The following is a 15,759-nucleotide window of genomic DNA, read 5'->3' as shown; positions in this document are numbered from 1 at the left end:
TTGTGTCAGTATAATTGCGTGAGCGTTAATAAAAAGCTTTGTAAAAAACTGTAATTGCAGTTTCTTTTCACGTTTACCTTTTCATTTTAAAATTGGCAGTCTTGCCTCGAGATTGTAGTGAAAATGAAAAGTGAAATCACCAATTGCATTTTATTTTTAAATTTGACAGGGATGATGCGCTGTCCCCGTGAAAATGAAAATGAAAATGAAATAATTTAATTTCATTCTCAATTTTGTCACATATTTTGCGTACAATTTCCTGTAATTAAAAAGTTAATCTGGTTTTAGTTTTCATTTTTATAATTTAATTGATTAATTTAATTATGGCAGAATATACCTTCCATAGATGACATTTACCGATGAAAATTCTAATGTTGACACTTTAAAAGGTATACTCTGACATTGCTGATGACAGTACAGTATCCACAGCGACGCGACAGGTTCTCCTCAATACACAATGTTCATCCGCGCTGTTTCATGCCGATTTACTACCCACGCACAGTTAATAATTCCGCGAATAACTGCAATTGCAGATTTCTAACAGAGATGGCGACAAAGAGGAAAAACGACGGACTGCAGCTTTAAAAATGTAATTTATTCCTCTGATGCAAAGCTGAATTTTCAGCATCAGTGTCACATGATCCTTCAGAAATCATTCTAATATTTGCTGCTCAATAAACATTTCTTATTATTATCAATGTTAATAATATTGCTTCATATTTTTGTGGAAACTGATACACTTTTTTAATGAGAAAGTTCAAAAGAACAACATTTATTGTAAATAGATTTGAACACATTAAACGTTTGTCATTCTGATCAATTTAATGCATCTTTGCAGAAAAAGTACTTTCTTTAAAAAAATCTTACTGACCCCACCCTTTTAAATGATAAATAATGTTAGTTACTGATAATGATGTGGCTTATTCGTTGTTGACTCTGTGGAGGAAACTATTAGCATGCATGAAGATGTACATCTGAATAAACAATGGCAAGAAAGCAGCTATACAGTACCATCCTCCCATAAAAACATGGATACAGCTCTTATCCATCTCCATGACAACAAAAGACAGTAATGGTCACATTGTTTTGTATAAATAAAGAAAGTGCAAATAAATACATTGTATGATGTAATGGGTGGCTCCATATAGCACACCATTCAAAATAAGGATAAAAAGACGGTCCACATACATCAGCACAATGAGCTGTAAACGCAACACAACTCAACATATGCTGCATTGAACTGAATCAGTATCTGTCAAGCTTTCTGTGACTACAGTGTCTTTATTAAACAACGAAACAATGGCTTTCTTACTTCATCCCATGTGAGATATCTACAAGGGAAAAGAAATTCAACAGATAGCCAAGTGCATTATAAATAATAGAAATAAATAGGTATAAATTGATTCAAAACACTTTTTATAAGTTCTTTTTGTCATTTGTTACTCAATTTTTTAAAGAAAGTAAATACGGCAGTAGAAACTGTAATGCTCAAAAATCTGAAGTTTTGTGAAAATTTTGAATATGTTAATAAACCTTAGTCAGGAGACTGATGCAATATTTTAAATAAATAGTAAATATATCAGTATCTTGGCTGAGTGGTCATTTTTACAACAAATGTTATAGGCCTATATGTGAATTATATATGGCCTCTACCCTGACTATGTATTTAAAGGTTGGTTATGCTTGATGACATTAAAAGTTTAGGGAACAAATAAGACATTTCAGTTCATAATGTCATTCAAACCCTAATCAGCTCTGTGTTTGTAAACATGTGGGCGGAGTCACCACTAGGAAGAATTGTGATTGGATCAGAGCCATTGGCTCTCAATGGCTGTGGATTGGATTAAAGGCATTTGTTGTTCATTGATTTGCAACTCCTATCTTTCCATCCCAGAATTTAGGATCTCTTAAAGGCCCCCTGAAATCAAAATGATTATTTTTTAGCTTTTAGTATATGTTAGCCTTAAGTTTATAAATAAGCTGGCATGTTCCAAAACAATGACAAAATTCGCTTTCAGGAGATATAAGCATTCGAAACTTATAGTCCCTCACTTCCGCTAAAATGGATCACAGATTTTTATGCTTCAGCTGCTCATCACATCTTCTGTCCAATCTAATGCTCTCTAGAATCTCAAGCTCCACCCCCTATGCTATAAATACCACCTGGCCGAAGCGACCGTTGACACGTCACAGAGAAATAAGGATTGGAGATGTGTGTTCGGTTGCTGAAACACTGAACTGTACGATGGCTAATGAAATGGCTAGAATTTATTCACACCTCTACAATTGAATACAACATATCATCAGCGCTTGGATTCGCTTCCATGGTGCTGTCAAGTATGACTTGCAGTCTGTGAGGTAAACTAAACACTATTGGCTATTTGAAAAGGGGGAGGAGCCATTCAATACATCCCACCCTTAGACTGTAAAAAAAGATGGACGACACCCCTTCGCTCTTTGGTGAGAACTGAAGCCGCCAGGGTCACGATATGCCGCTGACATCTTGGGACTTGAGTCTGCGCAGTAGCGATCTCGGGACCAGACCTGCGCAGTAGCGAGCAGGAAGTAAAGCCGCGAAATCAACGGCCCGCCCACACTCTCGCAGAATGCACTCTCCCTGCACTTCTTTAAGTGGCCTCTGTCTGCTCCGTTCCTCCGTTCTGCTCCATTTTTTATGTCTGTTGATTGCAGTACGACAAGAGGCTTGTTAAAATAAAGTAAATACTATCTTGTCAGTCCTCCGAAGATTCCGAAAAAAAGTCTGTCGGTGTTTAAGTGACTACTTCGCTCAGAGAACCTGTCAATCACAGCTGTCAATCATGACGTTACACCACCGTTTTTATAGCATCACGTAACTAACTAAAAACAAACTTATTTTAAAAACAGACACTTGAACTTATATCAGAGTGATAAAAACGACAGCAAATGACAGAAACCACCTTTGGAAAAAAGATATTTGAGGTGTAATTTAATTGTTTAGTTGGTCTCACGTCCAGTTGAATAACACGGGGAGGCGGGGTTTATGACCTATAATAGGACCAGCCACCGGGGGGCGATCGAGACGTTTTGGCTTCACTTTTCAGGGCTTGTGCGGCACACTTGGTCCCGGCTTAGCTTCCTGTTTCAGTGGAAATTACGTCAACGCATGCATCATACAAGGCACTCAGTGGGCCTTTAAAATGATAATTAAGACGTTTGATATGCCATTTAAGACTTTTTATGACCTTAAATTTCCCAAACCTGATTTCTGTTTACTTATTAAGAAATGAGGAAATGTGCTCCTAAATACATTTTACTATTTTAAGCGCAACTGCGAGTTGAGCATGCGCTGTTGATCCCTGGGATTGATTAATCGTTCACTATAAGATCAATAACATACATTTAAAAAATAGACAGGGAGAATTGTAATTTCATGTTGTCTTTAAAGAAAAGTTAAAACGCGCTAAAAAAAACATAATTTGTAAAGTAATAAAAATGCATCACAGAAATGATTATGAATTGGAAAGTTTTTGAGTAACTCCTAAATGTCATGAAAATCTCATGAATATTTTAGGTAATTTCTTCTGGTATTTGCCCCGGTATCCTAAAGCTAGTCTGGTCCAGCGTGCTCCTCCTCGGTGTAGCCATGTGGTAGCTGCATCTGACCCCGTCCCTGTCGCCGCTCCTGTGCATAAAGTGAAAAAAGTCTTCGTGGCCTGAGCGTTCGTGGCCCGACACCGAGGGCCGCACTGGCCTGCCGACTGATCGGCAACACAAGAGCATCTTACACAACTCCTCCCTTATCTGACGGTTCAGCAGCCCGTAAAAAAAAGGGTTTACCGCGAACGTGGAATACGCCAGCCAGGTGACGGGTCCCTCAGCTTCATCCGAGGTACTGTGAGAGAATCCCAGCGACAGATGCAGGTGGAAGGCAAAGTAAGGCAGCCAGCAGAGCAGGAACTGACCCACGATGATGGCTAAAGTAACTGCCGCTTTCCCGCCAACCAGTGTTCTCCTCTTCCTGCGAGGGACTGGGTTTCTCCGGATGCTCGTGCTGGTGGTGATGATTGTAGTCTGGCTGTTGACGGAATCAGACCGACGCTTCGGATGAGCGGTCGCCATCGTCCAGCTCGGGATCGGCCCTCTGTCCCGGGCAGCCGTGTGGGCGACTTTATAGACGTGCCCGTAGACGGCAATAATAATGGCAGCTGGCACGCAAAAGCAAACCGTGCAGAACAAAATAGCAAATACTCGACGGTGTCCGCTGTGGCTCCAATGGAGAGAGCAGTGGGTTGCGGCAATGGAGCTTCTACTTCCATAACTGGGCCATCCGAAGACGGTAGCAAGTCCCAGCAAAGTAGACGCCACCCAGACGAGTCCCATCACAGCTGCGGACAACCAAGGGGTCATTTTAGCCTCGTACCTCATGGGGTGCACGATGTAGAAGTAGCGTTCGATACTAATCACAGTAACCGTGAAGATAGAGGCAGATATGAGAAAGGCATTGAGGAATATGTACAGTCTGCATTCGAGTACGGAGAAGATGACGCCGGCGAAGAAGGGCGAGCCACAGACGATGCCGAGAGGCATGAGGAGGGCAGCGCACAGCAAATCCACGATGCAGAGGTGACACACCAAACTGAACTTGCGGAGGTGGGGGACTTTCACTACTACTGCGAGCACACCGCTGTTGGCCAAGAGGGCCACTGCATTAAGAGTCACCATGACTACGAGCCCCGACGTGTCTCGTAAACGAGATTGTGGGTTAGACATGCTCCCTAACTGCATGCTGGGAGCCAGATGCATAGGGTGGCCATGACTCAATGTCTCATTAAGTTCAGTTTCGTTAAGCTTTGCTGCCGGAGGTAATCCAGACGCCTCCATTGTTTACAGTGTAGCGCACCCAACACAAAGCAGAAACACAGGCTTTTCCATCTTCCACCAGTCAGGAATGGGGACTCATTGGCTGGAGGTCAAAGGTCAGTGCTATTGAAAGAATAATATAAAACACAACATCAGTATAACTACATTTGAACACGTAAACAACAACAAGTTTACCAATTTAAATGCGCATTAAATGATTTTAGATTATTGTTTTTTTACTTGTTTTTATAAAACTGTACAGTTCCCTTTGGAAATCACGTGCTTTTTAATTTGTATTAATTAATTCATATCCAGATGAAATACTGTATTATTATCAAATAACTATTTCTTTCTCTTTATTCACATTTGGGCTCTTTTTTTTGCTATATTTTAAACTTCTGCCTGGAGGCATATTGCTTGTTCACTTTTGATAATAGGTTGTCTCCTTTTATGCCATTGGCTGACTAGATAAAATATAATAATAAAATGAAATAAATGGAAAAACTGTAAAAAAAACTACAAAGTGCATAATATATACACATATGCACACATATGCAATAAAACATAAATAAAATAAATAGAAAATTAGTTACATAATTAAGTATTATAAATGCTTTTGACTGTGTAACACACCCGAAAAATGATTCGATTGGCTTTTGATTATATAACGGGGCGTTCAACACCTACATATGTTTGTTTAGGGCCTAAAAATACTATGGCAGTACCATAGTACAGTGATGCGTCAGATGTACTATATAACAGTACTATAGCTATATACTGTACCATGGTATACTTCAACTATGTCAAAGAATACCATGGTATTACCATTATGGTGTCCAAAATGGCATCCGTGGCATCATTTACAGAAACAGTTGATGGCATAGTACTTTTAGCAACATATCCGTTGCAGGTTATTAGCATAACATGTCCAGTGCATTATCGTGATTCTTTTTTTGGACCCGTGGCTCAACATTGAGAAAGCGAGAGAGGCTTGATCAGTTGGAATAATTCATGGTGCTCGTGGTGCTCTAACCTTTTGAAGCGGAGCATAATGAGCTCACTTGTTTGGCTGCAGCTGCTGGGGTTTCTCTGGCATTAGCGTTAGCATGAGCTCACTGTCACCTGCACATCACTACAATGTGCTCACGCCACAGACTTCACTGTGCACATAATCACTGTCACACTGTCACTTACTGTACTGTCACTGTAATGCCTAGACATAGACAACTCCTCATCACAAACTCTTAAGATGACGTGTGTAATGCAGAGACAAGTTTAAGTAAGAAAAAGTTGAAACATTTATACATATTACTAAAATTTGAATAATAAGAATACTTTTGTTTAGCAAGGATGCGTTAAATTTATCAAAAGTGACAGTAAAGACTTTTACGCTGTTACAAAAAAATTGCAGCATAACTGTTTTTAACATTGATAATATTACGCAATGTTTCTTGAGCATAAAATCAGATTATTAGAATGATTTCTGAAGGATCATGTGACACTGAAGACTGATGCTGAAAATTCAGCTTTGCATTACAGGAATAAATTGTATTTTAAAATATATTCAAATAGAAAGCAGCTATTTTAAATTGCAATAATATTTGTATTTCTGCAATAATATTTTTATGTATTTTTGATCAAATAAATGTAGCCTTCATTAAGCATTAAAGATGACAGTAATTGTTCATTGGCATACAGTATCAGCATTTTTTACAGTAGCCAAGCTTTTATTATGATCTCCACCAGTCATTTCATCATGCCAATAATCATAAAGCATCTCTAATCTTTTATAGTCACAGCTCGTCGTCAGCACGTGTCCATAAAGGGCTAGAAAATGAACGCAGAGTAATTTGGCATGAAAAAGCACAGCGGCTGGATTACATCTCCACCATTACGCCTGCACAGAACGTACCGCGTGTTAATCAGTTTGTTTATCTTGATGGATTGTTAATGCCTTGACCTGGGACTACCTCCATTATCACAGCGAAAAATAACTTCAGAGAAAGTTTCTGGGCGAAAAGTGGATGAAAATAAAATAAAATCAACAAATTACACCTCTAGAGTCCCCCTCCCCCTTATTCAGACTCAGTGACTTCCACTTTTAATCCTGGCATGGTTTCTCGGCCAGTAATCTCTCTCTGCTCAGCCGAGATTGTCAGGTCATCTAACAAACAGATGTGCAATGTGCAGGTTTGGGGGTTTGGGTTGCCATAATTGTAGTTTAACACACATCAACATGAACATGCACTGAAACTTCTTCTAAATGTGTTGTTGCATTATATATATATAAACCCCAGTAAGGTTAACTGCAGTTGGATTCGGTGCTCTACATTTTTTATGGTTTTAAATAACCAAGAAAAACACATTTTTTTGAGTAATTAATTATCATTCAATCCTTTCTGTATTCTTCAGCATATATGATCACCTATGCAAAATTTAGAGAATACATGGATTATTTCAACCTTTAACAGTATTTGGGACTATAAATGATCAGACAGCATTTTCTAAGTAATACGCTGAATGAAACAAACAGTAAAGTATAGCAAATGACAATAAAACATTCTCACCTGAAGTCCACCAACTAAGTCTGATCAATCATCATTAAATGTCCCAAAATCCCGGATCTGTCGGTCGGTCATGAGGAGTGTGTGGAGTTTATCCAGCACTTACTCTGTCTGTGGTGCGCTGAGCTTGATGGAGGTGTGTTTGTCTCCGCGCTCGTTGCACTTTAGACAAGCGGAAGACATTACAGAGGCAGATGTACATGATGTGCAGGTCAGTCCATTAGGAAACTCTACTGCAGCATCTGTGGACAGAGCAATTACAGTGTGTCAGTTCCCCTCACTGAGGAGCCAGAGAGCAGCAGGTGCTTTCAGAGAGAGAGAGAGAGAGAGAGAGAGAGAGAGAGAGAGAGAGAGAGAGAGAGAGAGAGCGCTGACCCGGACTAGGGAAGTCACCAGTGGCAACAGTCACTCACACTAAATATAAAAAATACACACATATGCACAAACATATGTAATACAAATACAAGTAAATTGAATAGAATATAAGTTACGTAATTTATAATAAATAATAACAATAATAATAAACTTGTTAATATGCCTACCATTGATAAAATATATATGAAATGTCTTATTATTATGTGTGTATATGTGCGCATTTAATTTGATTTAATGTATTATATTAGTAGTATACTTATGTTTTTATTGTTTTATATTATTTATTCATATTAATATTATTTAGTTATGCATTTTAGTGTGTAGCCTATATGTGTGTATTGTATTTATAATACATTGTTAGTAGTAGTTATGCTTTTTATCACATATTTTTATGTGTGTATATAATTGTATGTATTATCACCATTATTATACATGTGTTTTAATGTATATATTTGCATATTTGTGTGTATTTAATTTAATGTATTTATAATATTATTATTTGTATTAGTAGTTATGCATTTTATTGCATATGTTTATATATGTTTGTATATATTATTTTGTGTATTATTATTATACATGTTTTAATGTACAGTATATATTTCCATATGTGTGTGTGTGTGTGTGTGTGTGTATATATATTATAACTATTATTATACATGTGTTTTATTTGCATATATGTGTATTTCATTTTTGTTTATTTATATTATTGTTATTAATAGTATATATGTGTTTTTTATAGCATACGTTTGCATATGTGTGTGTATTTTATTTATTTATGATATATTATTAGTAGTAGTAGTAGTAGTAGCAGCACTAGCAGTTATTCTTTTTTATTGCATATGTTTGTATATTATTTTATGAATCATTATTATTATTCAGTATAGTTTCTGACACACAATGTGCAGTTATAAACACTATATATCACCAGAGCCCGTCTACGGAGAGCCTGTTCACTCCCTATTAAGTCCTATTGTACCGAATTTTGGTTGTAGTTCCACCAGAGTTCCACTGGGGGCGATCACCCCCGAGTGCAAAATGAATGGGAGTCTATGGGGCTAGACGGCTAAATTTGTCCCTTTCAGCCGATTGCCGTTGAGAAATCTCAGATTTGATTGTAGGTTTGGCAAGTTCAACATGGGTTATAGGTCGAAAATTGAATGAACGAGTACTTATGTCCTTTCGATTTCTTACAGGTTGAGTTGTTGTTGTCCATAACACGCTAGCATTCTGCTAATGAACGCTGATTGGTCAGTGAAGGACTGGTTACGACCAGAGATACCGCTTGATGGCATCATGGCATCCGAAGCGGGAACAGAATGTATTCTAGCAGAAACTCTTCTAGCACGTGTGTTTACCTGTGTCAGCTGTGCTGGCGATCCCTCGAGAGAAAATAAAGTGCAGAGCGCGAAAGCACCACAGTGACTGAAGGATTGCCGTAAAGCAGTATCTCTGGTCGTACGATGTGTATGACGTCATTGACATTTTGAAAGACTTTTTAAAGCAAATAAGTGACTCTAAAAAATCTAACACCCAGCAATGTGCAGTTTCTTTGCATCTTCTTTCGAATACAACATTCAAATTACTAGACAAAAAATTATATCTTGAGAAAAGTGGATTTTGAGGGGTATAGCTCCATAGACCTCCATTCATTCTGCACTCGTCCTGTGAGCGCCCTCATATGGAATCAGAGTGGAACTGCAACCAGTCAGAAGCCGGAAGTGTAGCGAGAGTGAACCTTCTCCCCTTATTAGACATTCTCTGATATCACACAGCAGCTGATTTGAAGTTGTCGCTGTAATGTATCGTCTCTCCGTTAGGCTGCACTGTAGCGCAAACACACACACGTAAACCACCCGAGAAGAAGAACCACAGGAAGCTTGTGTTTGTGGCCATGTGAGTTGCATGCTAGCAGTGGAAAATAAAGGCAGGCAATCCTGAATTACGTAATTTAAACAAGTAGTTTTAAACGTCATCATGTCATCTTTCTTTATAAAGAAAAGGGTATTATCTGCGGCTGTCAACAAAGGAGATTTAAAAAGAAAGGTACGTTTATATTTAGAAGAGTGCAATGAGAAATGAGTTTGTATTTATCTTTTCAGCTTTTTTCTTTGATGATGTACAAAATATTAACATATATGTATATCAATGTTAGAGTAATGCAGATGATGGCAAAGGGAGATCAAAAAAGTTCAGTAAACGAGCGGATGAAGAAATCTCGAGTGACTCAGAAAATGAAAGGTAACTGACCTACTGCAGTGTGTTGTGGTGAAGAAAATGCTTTTCTCAAATCAAATCAAATCACATATGGCATTTCTTCTTCAGAACTGAACCAAGCCGAAAACAACAGGACAACGAAGACGACGAGATCGAGGAGACTCCGCAAGAGAAGAAACTTCGCCTGGCCAAACTTTACCTAGATCAGCTGAGAGATGAAGGTGTGTAAGATCATCATCATCCTCCTCCACACATTCCCACTGTTTTCTCAACCTCTGCTGTCTTTTACAGAGGATAAGAAAGCTGAGGAAGAATCGTTTGAAGCGGATCTCATAGCTGGAAGACTGCAGGATGATCTGGTAAATCCACTGGCTTTCTTCACAAACATGTCGTTTGCTATTTGATATCAATAATCATCTAACCGAAGTGTGGTAGACCGTGTGATGTCACACTTTTTGCTAATTTATTCAGGATATCCTTAGCAAACCTTTAAAATGTTGCACCTGATATTTTTGACAGCATTACTTGTCAATTCAATTTCTAATTTAAAGGAATAGTTCACCCCAAAAATAAAATTCAGTCATTAATTACTCACCCTCATGTTCCAAACCCGTAAGACTTTCGTTCATCTTCTGAACACAAATGAAGATATTTTTGATGAAATCTGAGAGCTTTCAAGGCCCTCAAGAGTAGGTACAAGTGAACGCATCATAAAAGCAACCCATGTGACTCAAGTGTTTTAATCTCAGTTTTATGAAGCGACGCAAATGCTTTACTGCTTTACTTACAAAATATGAATCTCCAACCCTCATTAATGACAGAATTAAAAAATTTGGGTGAACTAACTCTTTAAAATGTTTATAAAATCTTAAAATTTTGCTAAAACTGTTATTTTGGAGGATGTTATATATAGCTACACTGAGTGGATTGTACATAAAACGATTACCAATGTAACATTTGAGTGTAATAATTATTCCTGTTCTCTAATCACTTGTTTTTACTCCTCCTCCACAGCTTGAACAGAAAGGCAAACTACAAAGAATGATAGCCAAAGACGTGAGTGATGTTTTTCATAAGCTGCTGACCCATATCTTTAATAATTTGCCCACTGTTACTTCCTCTGTATGACATCACCCTGACGTCTCCTCTAGCTCATAGCTCCAGACCCAGAGGAGGTCAGGTTGTTGAGAGGACACAAACTCTCCGTCACATGTCTCGTCATCACCCCAGATGAGAAATACATCTTCTCTGCAAGCAAAGACTGCTCAATCATCAAATGTGAGTCTGACAGACAGGTCAACTGCGCTCCGCTTTAACGTTCTACATGTTCGACGTTAATGCTGGTGTTGTTGAGCATGTTCTTCTGAACGAGTGCTGTGTATGATCTGCAGGGGAGGCGGAGAGTGGAAAGAAGGTGCACAAGATTGCAGGAGGACGGAAGGGAACAGAGGAGCGTCACGTGGGACACACCGCTCACGTCCTGTGTATGGCCATATCATCTGACGGGAAATACCTGGTGAGAGGAGATGTGCTAGTGTTGGTCTGCCGAGATTCACTGGCTTATTTATCAGTTTACTGGCTTTGTTTTTGTTGCCATGCACTAATATTCTCATCCGCAAGATAACTATTTATTGAAATTCAGTAATATTTTTGATAAGTTCTATAAATGTTTTGGACTTTTGTATCTGTGTATACACTACCGTTCAAATGTTTGGGGTCAGTATGTTTTGGTTTTTTTTAAGTTCTTTGGAATTTTCTATGCATCAAATAATCCCAAAAAAAAAAAAAAACTTCATGGTTTCCTCAAAAATATTATAGAACACAATTGTTTTCAATATTTACAATAATAATAAATGTTTCTTGAGCAGCAAATCAGCATATTAGAATGATTTCTGAAGGATCATGTGACACTGAAGACTGTAATGATGCTAAAAATTCAGCTTTGCATCTCAAGAAAAAAATACATTTTTAAAATGTATTCAAATAGAAAACATTTCATTTAAATTGTAAAAATATTTCACAATATTACTGTTTTTACTGTATTTTTAATAAAATAAATGCAGCCTGGGTGAATAGAACAGACTTGTAACACTAAACATATCCAATTATCTAACTATCTACCTGTCTATTATCATATGTATTTAATAATTTTATATTTGTGGATTGCATTGTTTAGAGTAATTAGAATAATTTTCCTGTTTTTGTGTGTGCTTTTTTTGGTCAATTTATTGAAAACACAAAGTTGGATGCAATTTAATAGGTCCTTTTTTTGTTTATTTTCTAGGCTAGTGGGGACATGAATAAACTCGTCATGATCTGGGATCCGGTGACATGTAAACATCTGTACAAGTTTGTAGGACACAGAGGCGCTGTATCAGTGAGTACAAGATCTCTTATGGACACAGTTTGTTTTAAATGAATCGTTATGACTGTAGATCGGTGTCCAATCCACTGTCCTGTAGAGTTTAGCTCCATCCACAGTTAATACATTCTAATCAAGGTCTTCAGACACACTAGACACTTCCTCTGCGGGACGACGGCCCTCCAGGAGCACGATTGGACACCCCTGCTTTAGATAATGGGAAATGCCAAGCTTATATTTCATTTACTCACTGTTTGCACTCATTTGAGTGAATTGACCGAAACGCTTCTGCTTCCTCCACAGGGTTTAGCCTTTAGACGAGGGACTCATACCCTCTACAGCGCATCACATGACCGCTCAATAAAAGTGTGGAGTGTGGACGAGAACGCTTATGTAGAAACCCTGTAGGTACACCAGCTGATATGAGTATTATAATAAGAACGAGAACTGTACTTGCTCGTTGCTCACAAGGTTCGTTTGTGTTTATTCGTCAGGTTCGGCCACCAGGACATGATCACTGGGCTGGACTGTTTGAGCAGAGAGAGATGTGTGACCGCAGGAGGACGGGACAGAACAGTCCGAGTGTGGAAAATTGCAGAAGAATCACAGCTCGTCTTTCACGGACACGAGTGAGTTTTTCTAGCGTTATGACCTCTAAAGCAGAGTTTGGGCTTAGCAACATCAACAGTTATGATATAATACATTTTTCCATATCTAAGGATGAATTCTTTTCACCTTCCCGTATGTACTGACGTTTCTGTCCATGTCCTCTGTCTGTCTGAAGGGGCTCCATTGATTGTGTCCAGCTTATTAATGAAGAACACATGGTCACCGGTGGAGATGATGGGTAAGACTGGCTGGGTCCGAAATCTCTAGCCGTTGAGCGTACATCGGTTGTGCGCTTGTTATTGCGGTGCATTGTGGGATTGAATGAGTGCACTCAATAACGTCCACTATGGTTTCAGACTCCGCTACAAATGGCTGTCCACTCAAATAGCGCCCTATTTAAGGGTATAGGGGACGATTTCAGACACAGCCTTTTCAATTCAGCTAGATTTTCTTTTAAAGTGCATAAGTTTCATTAATAATAAGCATTATTACATTATGCTACTCTATCATTGATCTTCTCAATTGCATTTACTCATGTTTTTACCAGTTATTGTTAAAACTAAAACGATTAACAATCGTTTTTGGTCATTGTAATAAAGATGACTAACTAAACTAACTGAAACAAGTTTAGGTGCTAAAATTACTAAAACTGAAAAAAAAAAATTAAGCTAAATATAAGACAATATATAACAAATCTAATAAAAAGGAAGAGAAAAAACTAATTCAAATTATGAACACCGTATATATTATAATATAAAATACTTAAGCTACGCTGATTTTTATGCTCTATGGAAGCAGATAATTTATCCTGAGATGATAAATATCTATAGAATGAATTTATACATTGTGAAATTTGTTATATTACTGAAATATTAACTAAAATCTCAGGAGGTATTTCAGTAAATATTTTAGCTCAAAGGATTTCAGTTATCAAAAAACTTTTAAAATCCATGCTTTAATGCATAAGTGATGAAATGTCGCCCTTCTGTGGTTTTTTTCCAGCTCTATTTCTATTTGGACGGTTAATAAGAAGAAGCCGGTGAGCACAGTGAAGAAAGCCCACGGTAGCCATGGCAACACGGGTCTGGAGCAGCCGTACTGGGTGTCGTCTGTGGCGGCGCTGCACAACTCTGACACAGTGGCATCAGGTGCCTCAGGTGCACACACACACACACACACACTCACTCTCACAGGCAACAAACCCAGTGCACTTAAATCTACAGCCGCCCACAAAGCCGCTTTTTTGTCACACACACAAACCCATGATTACCCTCAAGTACAAATATTACCATCATAATCTGTCCTCGTTCCACTTTGACCTCATCCACAAAGCACTCCGCCTTCTGTATTTCCATACGAGACTGCTCTCCAAACACCTGATTATCATCAACACCTTTGTTGTCCCTCCCCAGGCTCCCATAATTCATCGTTGCAGCTGTGGAAGTGTGGGCAGGGATTCAGAGGCCTGGAGCCGCTCTTCAGCATCCCTGTGGTGAGCAGAACAGATCCACACAGCGCTAATAGACGGCTTACTGTCCGTCCGCTATTGAAACACGTCCTTTTGTGTGTGTGGATAAAGCAGCACACTTCATCTGGAGAGGATGAATAATGAATCGGTTTATAATGCCACTATTTTTCAACTGCACAGTGGCCACACATGATGTCTCTTACAGTAACCTGCAGTATAATGAATGTTAATCGTTTCTCTTTTAGACTGGATTTGTGAACAGTCTGAAGTTCTCAAACTCTGGGAAGTTTCTGGTGGCGGGAGTGGGACAGGAGCACAGGTGAAGTGTTTTTAAGCGTAGCTGATTGACACTAATGCTTGTTTTTCACGTAGTGCCATTTGCAAAATTGACCAATCATTTTGTCAGTCAGTGGTGCACATTTTCTGTTTTCAGATATTCTTTAGTAAATTGAAATGCATATGCATTTTATCAGTGGTTTAATTGTATGGGATGTAGCAACACTACGGCTGTGTCCGAAATCACATACTCTCTTGAGTAGGTCATTATTTTGAATATTAAGAATACTATAGGTCTCATAGGATAGTAAAGTGTTCATCGTATGCATAATCTCACATGAAGAAGTAGGTCATTCGGACATACTGTTTTTCGCCTAGTATATAGAAGGGAAGTGTGCAATTTCAGATGCAGCCTATCAGCCATTGGTCTCTAAGTTTTAGTAACTATCAATATCATTAGTGATCTTGGTAGTTCAGCTACTAGTCACTAAAGGTTACTCAAAGGTAGATGGATCACTTTTTATTAATGTATATAATACATTAATATTTGTATACATATTTTTTTTATTAATGATTAAAATAAAATAATTATTTTTTTTACTTATTACATTTATTTTAGCAAAACCAATGCATGTACCTTCAAGGCCTGATTTTATGCAGTAACATTGTACTACCACTAGATGGCAGTAATGTGAAGGGAATTGGTCCTTTGTGTGTAGCATTTACACATTTCGTCATGTTGACATTCTTCAGCTCAGTGTGTCCTGTTTTGTTCTGTCTTTTTCAGGTTGGGTCGATGGTGGAGAATAAAGGAAGCTAAGAATGGACTGTATATCATTCCTCTGAAAAGACAAGCGAAAGAGCAAGAAGTGGTCCAGTAATGGGGCCTGATTTGAATTTGGTATCGAAGAACTTTTGGTTGCCTTTTTGTTTTCTTTACATGTCAGAAGATGTTGTAAAAGAGAAGCTTTTGATTAAATTTCTATTGTGTTTATCTGATTCGCTACTTTTGTATACAAGCACAAATTTGTTATTAGTGGGAGTCTACA

General features: G+C 38.2%; 2 protein-coding genes across 4 annotated transcripts; one reads left to right on the top strand and one right to left on the bottom strand.

Moving 5' to 3' along the window:
* Positions 1-3,277: 3,277 nt before the first annotated feature.
* LOC306991066 (putative G-protein coupled receptor) lies at positions 3,278-10,254 on the bottom strand. Of its 2 annotated transcripts, XM_079598534.1 has the most exons (3): positions 10,029-10,254; positions 7,410-7,648; positions 3,279-4,965 (listed from the first exon to the last, which is right to left on the bottom strand). In XM_079598534.1, the coding sequence occupies exon 3, from the start codon at positions 4,861-4,863 to the stop codon at positions 3,550-3,552; it is 1,314 nt and encodes a 437-aa protein (XP_079454660.1). In that variant the 5' UTR covers positions 4,864-4,965; positions 7,410-7,648; positions 10,029-10,254; the 3' UTR covers positions 3,279-3,549. The 2 variants fall into 2 exon arrangements, with proteins under 2 accessions (XP_079454659.1, XP_079454660.1); XM_079598533.1 differs by lacking the exon at positions 10,029-10,254 and having other exon boundaries at positions 3,278-4,965; positions 7,410-7,688.
* rrp9 (ribosomal RNA processing 9, U3 small nucleolar RNA binding protein) lies at positions 9,558-15,702 on the top strand. Of its 2 annotated transcripts, none has more exons than XM_079598532.1 (15): positions 9,558-9,824; positions 9,934-10,019; positions 10,104-10,216; positions 10,287-10,354; positions 11,010-11,051; positions 11,147-11,273; positions 11,387-11,511; positions 12,280-12,372; positions 12,661-12,761; positions 12,852-12,986; positions 13,142-13,204; positions 13,969-14,114; positions 14,379-14,458; positions 14,680-14,753; positions 15,498-15,702. In XM_079598532.1, the coding sequence occupies exons 1-15, from the start codon at positions 9,756-9,758 to the stop codon at positions 15,589-15,591; spliced, it is 1,416 nt and encodes a 471-aa protein (XP_079454658.1). In that variant the 5' UTR covers positions 9,558-9,755; the 3' UTR covers positions 15,592-15,702. The 2 variants fall into 2 exon arrangements, with proteins under 2 accessions (XP_079454658.1, XP_079454657.1); XM_079598531.1 differs by having other exon boundaries at positions 9,570-9,824; positions 13,969-14,123.
* Positions 15,703-15,759: the final 57 nt, after the last annotated feature.

This window comes from Phoxinus phoxinus (genome assembly GCF_949152265.1).
Source record: "Phoxinus phoxinus genome assembly, chromosome: 22".
Classification (NCBI taxonomy): domain Eukaryota; kingdom Metazoa; phylum Chordata; class Actinopteri; order Cypriniformes; family Leuciscidae; genus Phoxinus; species Phoxinus phoxinus.
Note: the sequence above shows the minus strand (reverse complement) of the source record. Positions and strands in the feature narration are given on the sequence as shown.

Coding starts and splice junctions, on each gene's coding strand:
- LOC306991066 (XM_079598534.1), bottom strand. CDS start 4,863: ATGGAGGCGTCTGGATTACCTCCGGCAGCAAAGCTTAACGAAACTGAA.
- rrp9 (XM_079598531.1), top strand. CDS start 9,756: ATGTCATCTTTCTTTATAAAGAAAAGGGTATTATCTGCGGCTGTCAAC. Junction 11,512..12,279: donor CATCTGACGGGAAATACCTG/GTGAGAGGAGAT, acceptor TTTATTTTCTAG/GCTAGTGGGGACATGAATAA. Junction 12,373..12,660: donor GACACAGAGGCGCTGTATCA/GTGAGTACAAGA, acceptor CTTCCTCCACAG/GGTTTAGCCTTTAGACGAGG.